Source organism: Halichoerus grypus, chromosome 9, assembly GCF_964656455.1.
Source record: "Halichoerus grypus chromosome 9, mHalGry1.hap1.1, whole genome shotgun sequence".
In the NCBI taxonomy this organism is placed as follows: Eukaryota; Metazoa; Chordata; class Mammalia; order Carnivora; family Phocidae; genus Halichoerus; species Halichoerus grypus.
In genome coordinates, this window is record NC_135720.1 from 14789390 (window position 1) to 14804684 (window position 15295).

Sequence of the window (15295 nt, forward strand, 5' to 3'; positions counted from 1 at the left end):
GAGGGTTCTAGAGGGGAGGGGGTTGGGAGGATGGGTTAGCCTGGTGATGGGTATTGAGGAGGGCACGTTCTGCATGGAGCACTGGGTGTTATGCACAAACAATGAATCATGGAACACTATATCTAAAACTAATGATGTAATGTAGGGGGATTAACATAACAATAAAAAAATTAAAAAAAAAAAAAAAAAAGTCTGTGAACCTCATAATGGAATGTGTTCTCCTCTATGCTTTGGCCAAGAGAAGGAAATTTAGAGCCAAATTTGTGGCCCGCTCCTAAGAACTGTACAGATGTACTTCTGTGTGCCGATTTGACTCCTGGATTTATTATTTCATTCACTCTATTTTCCTTTTTTATAAATTTTGTCAATTATTGGTTTACTCCCTTTGCATTGCATGAAATTTTAGGAAGCTAGTTCAAATATTCTGTGGAAGAAGCAATCTATGCATCAAGTAATTCAAAAGACACCCCTCCATCTTCTGCCAAATCAATAAACAGTGTGAGTGTGAATGAAAATGTTTATAAAATATTCATCTGACTTAGCTTCAAAGCCAGAAAAAAAGTGCCATATGATCTAAGAATATATAATAGGCTGAAATGCACAAGAGCTCATCCCCCCGGAATTGAACAGCACCGCTTGAATACCTTGCAATGTTCAGCACTGGTTGCTCATAGATGAAGGTAGCACATTCTTCATTCTGATTTGTATGTTTATCTCCAGAGCCACAAGGTTTCAGATATACTTTTCACCTAGATATAAAACTGAAATGGCTGATAGTTCTCTCCGATTATTTTGGAAAAGATAATTAGCATCAAAAATTACTATTTTGAAGAGACAAATGGGTAGGGGGATGGCGTCTCTGGTTCTTTAGGTTTATCAGTTTTGTCATTTTGAGTGAACACGACAGTAGATGAAAGTTATATTGATAAAGTGTCAAATGACTGCGACAGGTTTCTCATTTTTCCTTAAGGAGAGAAAGGTTATATTACATTACAAAAAGGAGATGCAGAATTCCAGAATTATAGATTTAAAAAGGGCCTTAAGTTCATCTAGTTCAGTAGTTTTTAAGCTATTTTGAGAATCAAAACCTCTGAAAAATGTGAACCTCATATAAAACCCTCACATATAAACTGGGTGAAGTGAAACTTCAAAAGCAGGAAAAATGAAGGAAGGGGGCTGGATCCCACTCACTCAGCCTCTCCTCCTCCACCAGAGTCTCCTTCTAGAACACAAGTCTTCAAGCAGAAGAACATTTAAAAACCAATGATCACATCGTTGCAAATGGCAAGATTTCCCTTTTTTGATGGCTGCATAATATTCCAGTGTGTGTGTGTGTGTGTGTGTGTGTGTGTGTACACACCACATCTTCTTTATCCATTCATCTGTTGATGGACATCTTGGCTCTTCCCATAGTTTGGCTATTGTGGACATTGCTGCTGTAAACATTGGGATGGAACTAGAGGGTATTATGCTAAGTGAAATAAGTCAATCAGAGAAAGACATGTATCATATGATCTCACTGGTATGAGGAATTCTTAATCTCATGAAACAAACTGAGGGTTGCTGGAGTGGTGGGGGGTGGGAGGGATGGGGTGGCTGGGTGATAGACATTGGGGAGGGTATGTGCTATGGTGAGCACTGTGAATTGTGTAAAACTGATGAATCACAGACCTGTACCTCTGAAACAAATAATACATTATATGTTAAAAAAAAAAAAAAAAGACGATAATAGGAAGGGAAAAGTGAAGGGCAGGGAATCGGAAGGGGAGATGAACCATCAGAGACTATGGACTCTGAAAAACAAACTGGGGGTTCTGGAGGGGAGAGGGGTGGGGGGATGGGTTAGCCTGGTGATGGGTATTAAAGAGGGCACGTTCTGCATGGAGCACTGGGTGTTATACACAAACAATGAATCATGGAACACTATATCAAAAACTAATGATGTAATGTATGGTGATTAACATAATAAAATAAAATTTTAAAAAAATGATCACAAAAGAATGAGAAGGCAAGCCACAGACTGGGAGAAAATACTTGCAAAAGACATACCTGATGAAGGACTCTTATGCAAAATATACAAAGAACTCTTAAAAGTCAACAATAAGAAAATGAACAGCCCAATTTAAAAATGGGCCACAAAACTACAACAAATAATATTAAAATTTGCAAGGAACCAGATAAGACCCCAAATAGTGAAAGCAATCCTGAGAAAGAAGGAAAAAGCTGGAGGTATCACAATCCCCGATTTCAAGATCGACTACAAAGCTGTAGTAATCAAAATAGAAGGGTACTGGCACAAAAACAGACACATAAGTTAATGGGACAGAATAGAGATCCCAGAAATAAACCCACATTTATATGGTCAGTTAATCAATGACAAAGGAGGCAAGAATATACAGTGGGGAAAAGACAGTCTCTTCCATAAGTGGTGTTGGGAAAACTGGACAGCGACATGCAGAAGAATGATACTGGACCAGTTTCTATCACCATACACAAAAATAAACTCAAAATGGACTAACAACCTAAATGTAAGACCTGAAACCATAAAAATCCTTGAAAAGACTACAGGCAGTAATCTCTCAATATCAGCTGTAGCAACATTTTTTTTAGATATGTCTCTTAAGGCAAGGGAAACAAAAGCAAAAATAAACTATTGGGACTACATCAAACTAAAAAGTTTTCTTTTTCCACAGCAAAGGAAACTATCAAGAAAACAAAAGATAACCTACTGAATGGGAGAAGATATTTGCAAGGGACATATCTGATAAGGGGTTAATATCCAAAATATATAAAGAGCTTATACAACTTAACACCAAAAAAACAAACAATCTGATCAAAAAATGGGCAGAGGACCTGAACAGACCTTTTTCCAAAGAAGACATCCAGATGGCCAACAGACACATGAGAAGATGTTCAACATCACTAATCATCAGGGGAATGTGAATCAAAACCATAATGACATATCACTTCACACCTGATAGAATGGCTAAAACCAAGAAGACAAGAAACAACGTTGATGAGAATGTGGAGAGAAAGGAACCCATTGTGCACTGTTGGCAGGCATGTAAATTGGTACAGCCACTGTGGAAAACAGTATGGAGATTCCTCCAAAAATTAAAAATAGAAATACCATATGATCCGATAATTCCACTACTGGGTATTTACCCAAGGAGAACACAAACTTGGAAAGATATATGCACCCCTATATTTATTGAAGCATTACACAACAGCCAAGACATGGAAGCAACCTAAGTGTCCACCAGTGGACAAACAAATAAGAAAATGTGGTATACATACACAATGGAATGTTACACAGCCATAAAAAGTATGAGGTCATACCATTTGAGACAAAATGGATGGACCTAGAGGGTATTATGCTAAGTGAAACAAGTTTGAGAAAGACAAATACCATATGATTCCATTCATAAGTGGATTCTTAAAAAAATGAATAAACAAAAAGCAGAAACAGACCTATAAATACAGAGAACAAACTGATGGTTACCAGAGGGGAGAGGGATAGCAGTTTGGGCAAAATAGGTGAGGGGGAAAGGGAGATACAGGCCCCCTGTTATAGATTAAGAACAGTATGGGAATAAAAAGCAGAACATAAGGAATATAATGATATTGTGAAGGCGATGATGTCATGGGACAGATGGGAGCTATACTTGTGAACACAGCATAATGCATAAACTTGTCAAATCACTTAGTTGTACACCTGAAACTAACATAACATTGTGTGTCAACTATACTACAAAAAAAAATGGGCAAAAGACCTGAAATTGACACCTCACTGAAGAAGAAATATACAGATGGCAAATAAGCATATGAAAAGATGCTCCAGGTCATGTGCCATTAAGGAACTGCAAATTGAAACAACAAGGAGATACCACTACACGTCTATTAGAATGCCCCAAATCTAGAACACTGACACCATGAAATGGGCAAGGATATAGAGAAACAGGAACTCTAGTAAGAATGAAAAATGGTATAGCCACTTTGGAAGACAGTTTGGCAGATTCTTAGAAAACTAAATATCCCCTTCCTGTAAGATCCAGTAATCATGCTCCTTAGTACCTACCCAAATGAGTTGAAAATTTATGTCCACACAAAAACCCACATGTGGATATTTATAGCACTGTTATTTATAATTGCCCAAACTTGGAAGCAACCAAAATGTCTTACAGGAGGTGAGTAGATAAACCAACTATGGTACGTCCAGACAGTAAAATATTACTCAGCACTAAAAAGACACGAGCTATTGAGCTATCAAAAGATGTGGAGGAGTCTTAAAGGCATATTACTAAGTGAAAGAAGCCAACCTGGAAAGACCATATACTATATGATTCCAACTCTATGAGATTGTAAAAAAAGGCAAAACTATGGAGACAGTAAAAAAAAGATCATTGGTTTTCAAGGGAGGGAGGAAGGAGGGCTCTGTGGGCAGAGCACAGAGTGAAACCATGCCAGATGTTGCTATAATGGTAAATATGTGCCATTATCCATTTGTCAAAACCCATAGGATGCACAACACCAAGCATGACTAATGTCAACTATGGACTTTGGGTGATAACGGTGTGTAATGTGGGTTCATCAATGGTACGACAAATGTACCATTTTGGTGCAGGATTTTGATAGTTGGGAAGGCTATGTGTTGGGGGATAGAGGAGGTACATGGGAAATCTCTGTACCTTTCACTCAGTCTTGCTCTAACCTGCTCTAAAATGTACAACTGTTCTAAAAAATAAAGTCTATAAATAAATAAACAAAAATAAAATTTAAAAAAATTTTAATGTAAAAACCCCCCAAACCCGCCTATCCCTTTCAGTGACTTTAATCATTGGAAAACAGGCTCTGAGAGGTTAGGGAACCAGGCCAGTGGGCCCTAGAGCTAAGAGGGGTTTAAGGCAGGGCAGTGAGGCTGGACTGGCCTGGGGTCACCCTGTCAGTAAATAAGTGGCAGAGGTGGGACCAGAACCCAAATATCTTTCACACCTAGCCCACTGCTCAGCAACTACACAAAGAATTTCCTAACTTCAAGGTGTGTGAGAAACTAGAAATGATTGCCAATGGACTCACCTCCAGAGATATTTGAAAAAACTAATAATTTTCCTGGAATGACTTAGGAGCAATCCAACCTTTCAAAACCGTGCAGGATGGTGTGGAGAAAGGAACACGGTGTACACGGACATCTTCTAAGAGTCTCTTTAATTAAAAACTTTCACCAAAAGGTTGACAATGATTACTTTTGTGTGGTGAAATTATGATTCCTTAGGAGATTATTTTTCTTGGTGGTTTTTTCTGTATTTTCCAAGTTCTCTCCCTTGGGCATGTAGGACTTTTGTAATTTGGTGGAGGAAAATGCTATTAAAAATACAAAATCAAAGTTCCTTTCATTCCTATTATTTCATGAGCTTTATCAATGCCTGGACTGATGAGAGAGAAACAAAGCTGGTGAATAGAAATTCCAAGGAATAAGGAGCTTGCTGTAGGGATATTACTTATTACTATTTTCATAATATTTCTATCATCCTTAAGGCTGTTCACATTTCTGGAACTCTTCAAGGCTTGTCATTTTGACAAGAAATAAAGCTAACACATTTGTCACTAAAGCTTCTGAGAATAATTTTCTTAGCTAAGAATGCTTCTGACATGTCATCGACAGCCCAAACTACATGTCTAAGTACAAAAGATCAGCTTCAAAGACTGGCAACACTTTCTGTCCCCAGAGGACTTTTGAGTTGGAATGCAAAGAAAGCGTGGCGTTAAGGTTTTACTAAGAGGTGCTGAGTGTTTGGCTTTCACTGGATGTGAAGGTTATGTTCTCTTACTCAAAGAACAACATTTGCAGGGGGCGGGGGGATGGGGTAACTGGGTGATGGACATTAAGGAGAGCACATGATGTAGTGAGCACTGGGTATTGTATAAGATGGATGAATCACTGAACCCTACCTCTGAAACTAATAATACACTATATGTTACTTAATTGAACTTAAATTTTAAAAAATGTCAAAAAAAAAAAAAAAAAGAGTGACATCTGCTATACCAAGAGAAAGAGCAGATGCTTCTTCACCTGTTAAGAAGGTGAATTTTACATTCTGGGTTTAATTCATCACTGTTGATGCCAATTTTAAAGAATGAACAAACTGCTCCTGCCAGTCCCTTCCTAACAGTCCTGATTAGCCATCCTCAGGGTTGACTATTGTTCTGGGCTGGAGCTGGACCAGTTTGCCCAGCATCTGTCTGCTTCCAGCTGTGAGAATGTGGAGACAGGCCTGCATTTGATCCTTGGGGTGTCAGCGACATTGGACAGGGCACTCTTGGAACCGGCAGCCCCTCCATCACCAAAGAATGGCATGGTGGGAGTAGTGGGCTCACATGGTAAGCTGCTTCTTCTAAACTCATTAGGGACTAGGAAACGTCGTGTCACTCTCACAAAGCCCCAGAATCCAGAGCAAATGAAACCACGGGAGGAACCAGGTTCTACTTCCTTGGATAAGTTTTTAATCTTGGTAAGTTATCTGATTGCTTAATATTTTTCCTTTGGAAAAAAAAAAGACTATAATAGTAATGATGATATTGGCTTATATTTTTAAGCTACCTTGCTCTGACATAACAAACCCATAAGGTTGGCAGGACTGTTTAGAATTATTGTTTCTCTTTGCTGGTTGAGGAAACCAATGAAGAGAAGTGCACTTCCAGCCATTCAACCTGGTGTCTTCCTTTTTATAAATATCACTTTAAAAAATCAGTGGCAAAGGAACCAAGAGCAGAAGGTGAGACATAAAATGGCAGCCCTTTGTGCACCCTGACAGCTTGGAATAACGGGAGGTCCAGTGTCTGCGTAAGTCACAAACCTGGAACTTACATAACAAGCACCTATACAAACAATAACATAAAACAAAATTCTCTAGGTGATAATTTGCTTCAAAAGGGGTGAGCTTGGAAGGTTCCTAACATGACGCTTATAATATGACTGATGAAGAAGTTGCTGGGTCTATCACAGCAGGGGCAGTAGCTGGGCAGCAGGAAGCTGTGCCCTCTCCCACCTGGCTGGCGGTCTGCACTCACCTGTCTCTCACATTGCATGATAAGTTTACATTTATGTAAAAGTGTAATTTGGTAAAGCTTTCTGGAACAGTAGGTAACACAAATCAGGAGCCTTTTTGTACCCTTTTACCAGCAAACCTACTTCTACAAACATCCAAAGTCATAAGCAAATGTGGGCAAAAGATGTAGGAAAAGAATGCAAAACAAGCATAGTTTATAATACCAAAAAAAGAAAAAGCACTTAAATGCTTAACAATATCAGGTTTGTTGAATTAATAAGGATATATCCTCATGAATGATTATGCAGCCATTTAAAGTATTCTTTCTATGGAAAGTATATGTGTAAAATACTAATTAAAACATATAAATATAAATATGGTTATAATGCACTCACAGTATGGAAAGAGAAGAAAATAATGCCTCACACAAATGGAGTGTTAGTCTAAGCAGACATTGTTTTAAGAGCTAACTCGGATTAGCAGGTAGGCACTATTACGATCTCCATTTCATGGACCAGGAAACAGAAGCACAAAGGGTATAAGCAACACTTGTCCAGACCCCTACAACTAAGAAGTATCAGAAAGGGGATGTGAACATGGAACTAGAGTATCTTGCTCTTAACCCTTACACTAGATCGCAATGAGGTACATCAAAATGCCCAAATGGTTGCCTAACTTCGGGTCGTTGTTTATTTCTCTAGTAATATATTTTGTATTCTCAAATGATTTCAATTGAACATACCACTTTACAATTGCAACCTTATTTTTTTTTTATTAAGTTTTCTTTTTATATCTGTCTCTGTCTTTAGACTATGAGGACCTTAAGGTAAGAACTACCTTAGTAATCACCACTACTACTATCACTATCGGTATGACCATTGGGTCACCTTGATGGCGCTGCCCTAGGTTTCAGGGAGCAGTCCCTACGCCTCACCTCATGTAAATGACAGGGTAAAAACTACTACAGATAAGGCAACGAAAGGCAACTTTGCATCTCCAGCACTTAGTACATGCTTGAAAAGTAGTAAATACTCAATAAAGGGTAGTGAAGCTAACAAATAATAGCTTCTAAAGCCACGGATATCACTCAGTTCAGTGGGGGTATTGCTGTCTTTCTTACATGCAGGAAGAAAAGTAAAACCTAAAAAGTAGATATAAAGTAAAAACTCAGAGAAAAAGTAGATATAAAGTAAAAACTCAAGCCTGAGGCAGTCTGAATCTACCTCAACATATGGAAGCAGCCGTATGCCCTCTGAGGGAAAGTGCTGGAAGAGGCCAAAGTGAGGCTGCGCTCCAGGATCCCATGGGAGAGGGAGGGGAGGACAAAACTTGCAGCAGGAAGTCTGTTTTTCCATCTTTCTTTCACCATGACAGAAGCAATCAGAGAGCCACAAGGCCCCGAGTGGAAGGCTACACCCAGAAGTAGGTCTTCCAACTAAGTGCAGGGATGTTCGGTTTAGACTAGAAGTTGATGGTACAGCTTGACATTCCATTTAGATGTGTCAGGAAGCATACATATTCTATTATGGCTTTTACTTATTTAATGAGTATGTTGTGGGAAAAGATAAACCCATTAAAAACAATATTTTATTTTACTTGTGAGCTCAAGAAATTAGTGGGATCTTACTGTTGTTTTCTCAAGTGTCAAAACACTTTTAAACTATAGGTCAATGTGCCAGGCATGAGTGAAGTGAGGGCACCTAAGGCCCTTCCAAATACAGGCCCTGAGTGTACTTCTGGTCCTTTGATTAGAACTGGGTGATCTTGACACCAAAATCGTGGTAAGCTATTTGATTGCTTAATATTTTCCCGTTGGGAAAAAAAAAACGACTATAATAGTAATGATGATATTAGCTTATATCGTTAAGCTATCTTTCTCTGTCATAACGAATCCATAAGATAAGCAGGACTGTTTCAAATTATTATTTCTCTTTGCTAGTTAAGGAAACAAGTGATGAGAAGTCCAGTGGTTTGATGAAATCCTCACTGTTAGATGAATGAATGGTGGGGCCAGAACGTTCCCCCTTGCCTTTCTTCGGACTCCAGCTAAGCCCTCTCATCCTCAAGACTCAGCGGACCTATCAGTCCTCATGTAGGAACCCTACTGTCATGTGCTTATCTATATCACAGCCCTTATCTCATGATATGCAAATAATGAGTTAATTATCTGCGCCCCCAGATCTTACTCATCTGTATGCCTCCAGTGCCGGCACAGTTCTGAGCATGAGCAGCTGATCCCTCAGGGTCTGCAGAATGGTTAGTTTCATAGTACACTAGAGAACTATTTTAATGTAGCTGAAAGATCATCATCTATACCGGTAGTTTTCAAACAAGGTTTCACATATTCCTGAGAATTAAAAATTGATTCCTAAAGGTCTTTAAATTGTCTTAGACTTTTTTAATTTTGTGTTTGCATTTTAATGATATTCTAAGAAATACCATTAGAACATTAATATCAGAATGTTCTGCATTACTTACATCAACGGTTCTCAATCTTGGTGAGATTGGAGTCTTGGGTGGGAGGGGAGCTTTAATCAATACTAATATTCAGACCCTGAACCTGAATTACATCTGAACCAATTACATCAGAATCTCTGGAGGTGGGTCCCCACACAGGGATTTTTTTTTTAAAGACCCCCAGATGATGGAAATGTATGGAGCACTGATACTCACCAAACTAGATGATCCACAGAATCTTTGTTTCCTAAGTAACATGTTTTCCACCAGTATTTACAATTGCCTCAAATCCAATAGTTACACTTCAAGTACCTCAGATAAATAAATACAGAAGCAAACAAAATATATAACCGATATGTTCTCGTCAAAGTCAGATGATGTCACAGCATGCTGCACAAGCAAGGGTTTTGTGATCATTCTGAACACAGGCAAGTGGGGGAGGGGGCAACTGAGTCATCACTAGAGCACTTGGTAGACCAGCAGACTGGAGGTCTACCCCAGGCATGTTAGAAACAGCAACACAATTTCTGCAAAAATATTATTAGTTTGCCTTTTAGTTTGTATTTAATTTGTGAATTTGTTTTGGTTTTGTATTTATATAAGAACTATAAACAAAGTTTATACTTGGTTGTCCATTTAAATAATAAATATGGTTATACATATTTAAGCAGCATTATAATACAAAGAACAAGAACATTTAAGTCAGTGTTTGGGGAGTTGGTGGCATCTTTTTCTTTTAAATGGGTCAGACTTAAGAATACTGATTTCATAATTTCTGGACCCTGGTCCAAAGGGTGGTTGAATCAAGGACCCAGGAGATGGCTTCCCCCTTTGTTGGTGCTCTTGTGAGCACAAAATGATAATGTCCCTCCCCAAGGTTCTGAGTATGATTGGAAAACTGTTCCTAATATCAGAATGCTGCCAGGATTTCTAGTCTCCCAACAGCTGCTGCATTTTGACACATCCCAGGAGGTCCCATCAGGACTCCCCCAGTCTTTAGCAGGCTACAGGTATTTGGTTGGTTTCCCTAGTTCCACAGAAGCTCCAAGAGGTGTGGGCAAGATGCAGGACCCAATCCACTCGGTCTGAGGCCTGAGACTCTTCCATTCACAAGGACACTTTGGTCATGAGAATGCAATTTTTTAACCACAATGGCAGGGGTGAAATCCCGCCTCAGAATTTCCAGGCAGGAATTTATTTATTATCTATCTGCTAAGAACACCGTAATTCCTTTCATAAGGAAGCAGCTTATCAAAGGGCATCCATCATCCCCTAAGTAAATGGCAGAGTTGCTTCTCTTGAATGCCACGCCTCTCTAATGACAAAGTCCATGCCACAGCTAGTTTTCAGGAAATTAGTGGAGACCTTAGGCTTGTTTCAAGCCGCAGGGAAAGACTCTAAGAGTTGAGTCCGCGGCCTATAGAATCTAGTCAGCCAGAGAGAAGGAGACAATGAGCCACTTAACAACTGTGAAGTATCATTTATCTCAAAATCACAACACTAGGAAGGCTCCCTAGGGAGGAAGCTTGGCATTACAAAGAACTCAAGAGATAATATAATCAAAACTTCTCCACCAGCCAACAACTGCATACCTGACAGTGTACTCATTGGCAATTTCCAAGGCCTGTTCCTTTTTTTTTTTTAAAGATTTTTATTTATTTATTTGGCAGAAAGGCACACAGCGAGAGAGGGAACACAAGCTGGGGGAGTGGGAGAAGCAGGCTTCCCGCTGAGTAGGGAGCCCGATGCGGGGCTTGATCCCAGGACCCTGGGATCATGACCTGAGCGGAAGGCAAACGCTTAACGACTGAGCCACTCAGGCGCCCCAAGGCCTTTTCCTGAACCTTCAACCATTGAGAATTAATGATCCTCAATGTTTACAGTCAATATGTTTTTAAAAATGCTCTTTCATCTAAATATAGGGACTCTGATCATTGTCTTATTTCTCAACTTAAAACTATAAATGCTCTAAATAACTGTCTAATAATTAACAGTGCAAAGAAATCAGCTCAAGAGAGAGGAAATATTCTTTGTGATGAGAACTTGTCCAAATCAATCATGAAGTAAATGCTTCTCTGCCCGGGGCCATGGTGAACACATATAAAGCGAATGGGTGTCACAGCTTCAGGATCCTATGCTCTGTTAAGGCACCAAGATGATGACATTCACCATATTAACAAAGCAAAACCAAATGACAGACAAGAGCTGGCACCATTTTTAGGTTTATGTTTAATATATATGCTCCTGGGCGACATTCCATATCCCTTTTTTTCTTAAATGAACACCAGGGTACACATTTTAGAAATGTGGCCATAATTCTTTCTAGCATTTTGTTTTCCTTTTCGCCCTACAGTTTTTTACCTTTACTCCTCTTTCTTACTCCACCAGCTGAAAGAGAAATGTTGTCTGAAGGCAGTTGCGATAAACAGGTAATCATGAGAACAACATTTCTATAGAGTAAGACATTTCAGGAGGGAGACAGGGATCCAGCAGGCCCAGGGAAGACTTCTGCGTACCTGGAGTTGTGAGTCGGGAGAGGAAAGGGGATCTACTGTTAAACAGGGGACAGGGGAGCTGGAGTCTGGCATCTGATGGGCTCTCCAGGGACCCAGGTGGATCAAGTCACCAGGGAGTGAGGGAAGCAACACTCTTTGGAATTACTGGGGAATATAACAAACTGTGGTCAGTAACGGGTTCAGAAAAGGTGCAGAAATAATTATTAAGTTGAATTTTGAAGGCCAAACCAAACATTTATTAGAGATTGTAGACTTATACATATTAAGGTTTGGTGGGTGAATTTTTCTGAGTCTTGAAAAACACCCACTAAAAGGGTAGTGATCTAAACGGGAGTGGACTCTGAGGGGCATGTGGGGGAGAGGGGGATGGGAAGAAACACAGTGAATGGATGAGTGAGCACACTGGGATTTGTCTGCCACTCACCACAGCGTTTTCATTAAGGTTGGCCAACATTACGGTTCAATTAACAATCGATTATTATCCATGAGACCAATCTTGCTCTAAAATTTCTCTCATTACAATTAAACAGCATAATTAACCAAGTCTCAGGGGAAGAGTCACAGTCTCTATTATTATTATTATCCTTCAGTCCCTGTGTATTTTTTAAGCCTAGCAGGAAACCTTTAAACTAAAGTACTTAGGTATATGGGGTGCCTGGGTGGCTCAGTCGGTTTGAGCATCCAACTTTTGGTTTCAGTTCAGGTCATGGTCTCAGGGTTGTGAGATCTCTAAAATAAATAAATAAATCTTTTAAATAATAATAATAAAAGAAGGTATGGACTGGCTCCTTTTTTTTTTGTGGTGAGAGAGAGAGTGAGCGAGCCAGTGGGGGCAGGGGAGGGGGTGCGCGGGGAGGAGCAGAGGGAGAGGGAGAGAGAGAATCTTATGCAGGTTCCACTCCTATGCTTAACCGACTGAGACACCCAGGCACCGCTGGACTGGCTCCTTTTGAACCAGAGATTCCCGAATGATGGTGACAGCTTCAATTCACTGATTGAAGGCCTACTGTGTTCCATAAACCACGTTCGACATCTTACATACAATTTTCCTTTTAGTTCACAGTAACCCAAGGAGATGGGCATTATTTTTTCTCATTTAATAGTTTGATATTATCTGGATCTGAAAAGGATGATATGTTTCATAATGGTAGAAAGAGCATATGACGAATGGGAACTTTCCACAACCTCCTGGTCATGTCCAGCAAATAAACATCTACTGAAGGACTGAACGGCGTGGTACCTCTTGACAGTTCACAGGTTAAAGACTGTGAGAACTGTAAAAAAAAAAAAGTTTAAATAGTTTATAGGGAAATCAGGATGTACGTGCATGAAGAAGACATCAAGGTTAAATTAAAAAACTGAAAACACAAAACCAAAAACCATGTCATTCATTTTTGTGTATTTGGCACAAAGTTTCGGAATTATTGAACAAATGAATGAAATCAGTCAACCAACTGACCAAATGCTAGATTGAACGATACTGGCTCTAAGAACTAAAATAGTCTAGCGAAGGGAAGTTCGTTATGGACCTGGGTGGTGGCAAGATTTCCTGAATGAGATGAGGTCAGAGTTGGGAAGAATTAGAAATACTGGAATTATCAAGGAGGACTGAAGTCCCACTGGGTAGGGGGAATAGGGTAAACAAGCACAGATAACCCCTTCCTGGCCCCCTGGTCCGCTTCTGCAGCACCAGCCCTGCCTCCTGTCACTGGTCCCTCTGGGCCTTTTGCTCTGAGCTCATCTGCTCTGCTCACATTTCCTTTGCTTGAGTTCTGTCCAGCTAGTTCTCGGAATGCCTAGAAGCTGGCACTGATTTTGCTAAAGCATCTCTGGATTAACCAGGAATGCCTCTGTCCTTTAGTGGAGAGCAGAAAAATAGTGTTTGTCCTATGAATGATTCTAGGCTTTTGTAAGCAATGTAATGAATTATTCTTAATGAGGCATAAATCATGATGATTATCTCCCATTCCCAAACAGCTGTGAACGGGCTTCCCATGGAAATTTCAGCATTTGGGAGACCCTCTTGAGAACTGCAGAAAGTCACTCCTAGTAGTCCACAAAACAACATTTCAACTACCCTGTGCCTCTGCCTCAAAGTCAAGGCCAACATAAACACACCCTCTCAGACTTTGGTGACCGGAACACAGCACACAACCCAAAGCTCCCCCATACACTGAGGTCTTGTTTCCCAGGAATCAGAAAAGCATCTTCCAGCTCAGGCTTCCTGAACCCTTTCCAACTTGGCTTCTGTCAGAGATTCCTGGAATGACCGTCATTTGTTCTTTATCTCATGACAGGTGAAGCGTTGCCCTGGATCAGAGTCATGAATTGGTTGGGTTTTTAGAAAAATCCATACTTTCAGTTGTGGGCCAAGATTGTTAGGATTGTAGTAACCCTCCTAGGATGGACTGCTTTTTTACTCTGAAAAGTCTTCTAGCACCACACCATTGTGTTTCAGTCTTGTCCTCTCTGATTCTGTTTTTCAGGAACAATATGAGACACTAAGAGCTGTACTCAGCAGCAGACCCGCTTTTGCAAACATAGCTCACTTCTGGATTGAAAAGAGTGGTTTCACTTTTTACAGGTCGGGAGAAAGCTTCTGTTTTGTTACTGCCTGTGAGCCAGCAGTGCCGTCCTTGACAGAAAAGACGTGCTGCCACCCTGATATCTCTCCCATGAGAAGGACAACTGTAAACTCTGTCAGACTACAGTGCCTTGTGTTTCCAAAATAGTGTTCCAACCCTTCAAATGCAAGGAAGGAAGCTCACAGAAGCTCCTGAGAAAGAAGTAGAAGAACAAGGATAGCGCAGGGAAGTTTAACCAGTGTGAGGAGGAGTCAGATGTTGGTCCGATCTGGCAGTGGGAAATATGTTGTGAGATTCTGGGGCCAGTCTTTCACAAAAGACTTTCTTGTGAGGGCTGAAATTTTTTTCCTCTGGGACTTAAAAAATCCTGGGTCTATGCATTAAATATTTTGATGGCACAAGTCTTGCCCTTTATTTATATAATATTCTAAAAACCCTACCCTGTCATAGGAACAGAACAATAATGTAGGAAGAGGCTACACAGATTTGAAGGAATATTTTTGGTGACCAAGATCAGAGCATCTACTTGCGTGGATTATATAACTCTGGTGAATTTTCACTTCCTGTCTGGAGTGTTATTTCCTAGAAAAAGTGGGGAAAAAGTCCCAGCAGTTGATAGGCCCACTTTCCCTGAAGTTAACGGATTGCCCCCAGGAAAGCCATCAGCATGCGCCAGCCCTCCACTGAAGAA

The 15295-nt window shown here is 40.1% G+C and overlaps 1 protein-coding gene across 3 annotated transcripts in view; it reads right to left on the minus strand.

Annotated features, from left to right (window-relative positions):
• ESR1 (estrogen receptor 1) overlaps window positions 1-15295 on the minus strand; it is a 361147-nt gene that overhangs the window by 24175 nt on the left and 321677 nt on the right. Inside the window, exon 7 of one of the 3 annotated variants that reach the window (XM_078054567.1) lies at window positions 12827-13293. The exons of the other annotated variants lie outside the window; for them this stretch is intronic. Coding sequence (XP_077910693.1) covers window positions 13271-13293 — 23 coding nt within the window. The 3' untranslated portion in view covers window positions 12827-13270. Of the gene's footprint in view, window positions 1-12826; window positions 13294-15295 lie in introns of those variants that run through there. 3 annotated transcript variants of the gene reach the window in all.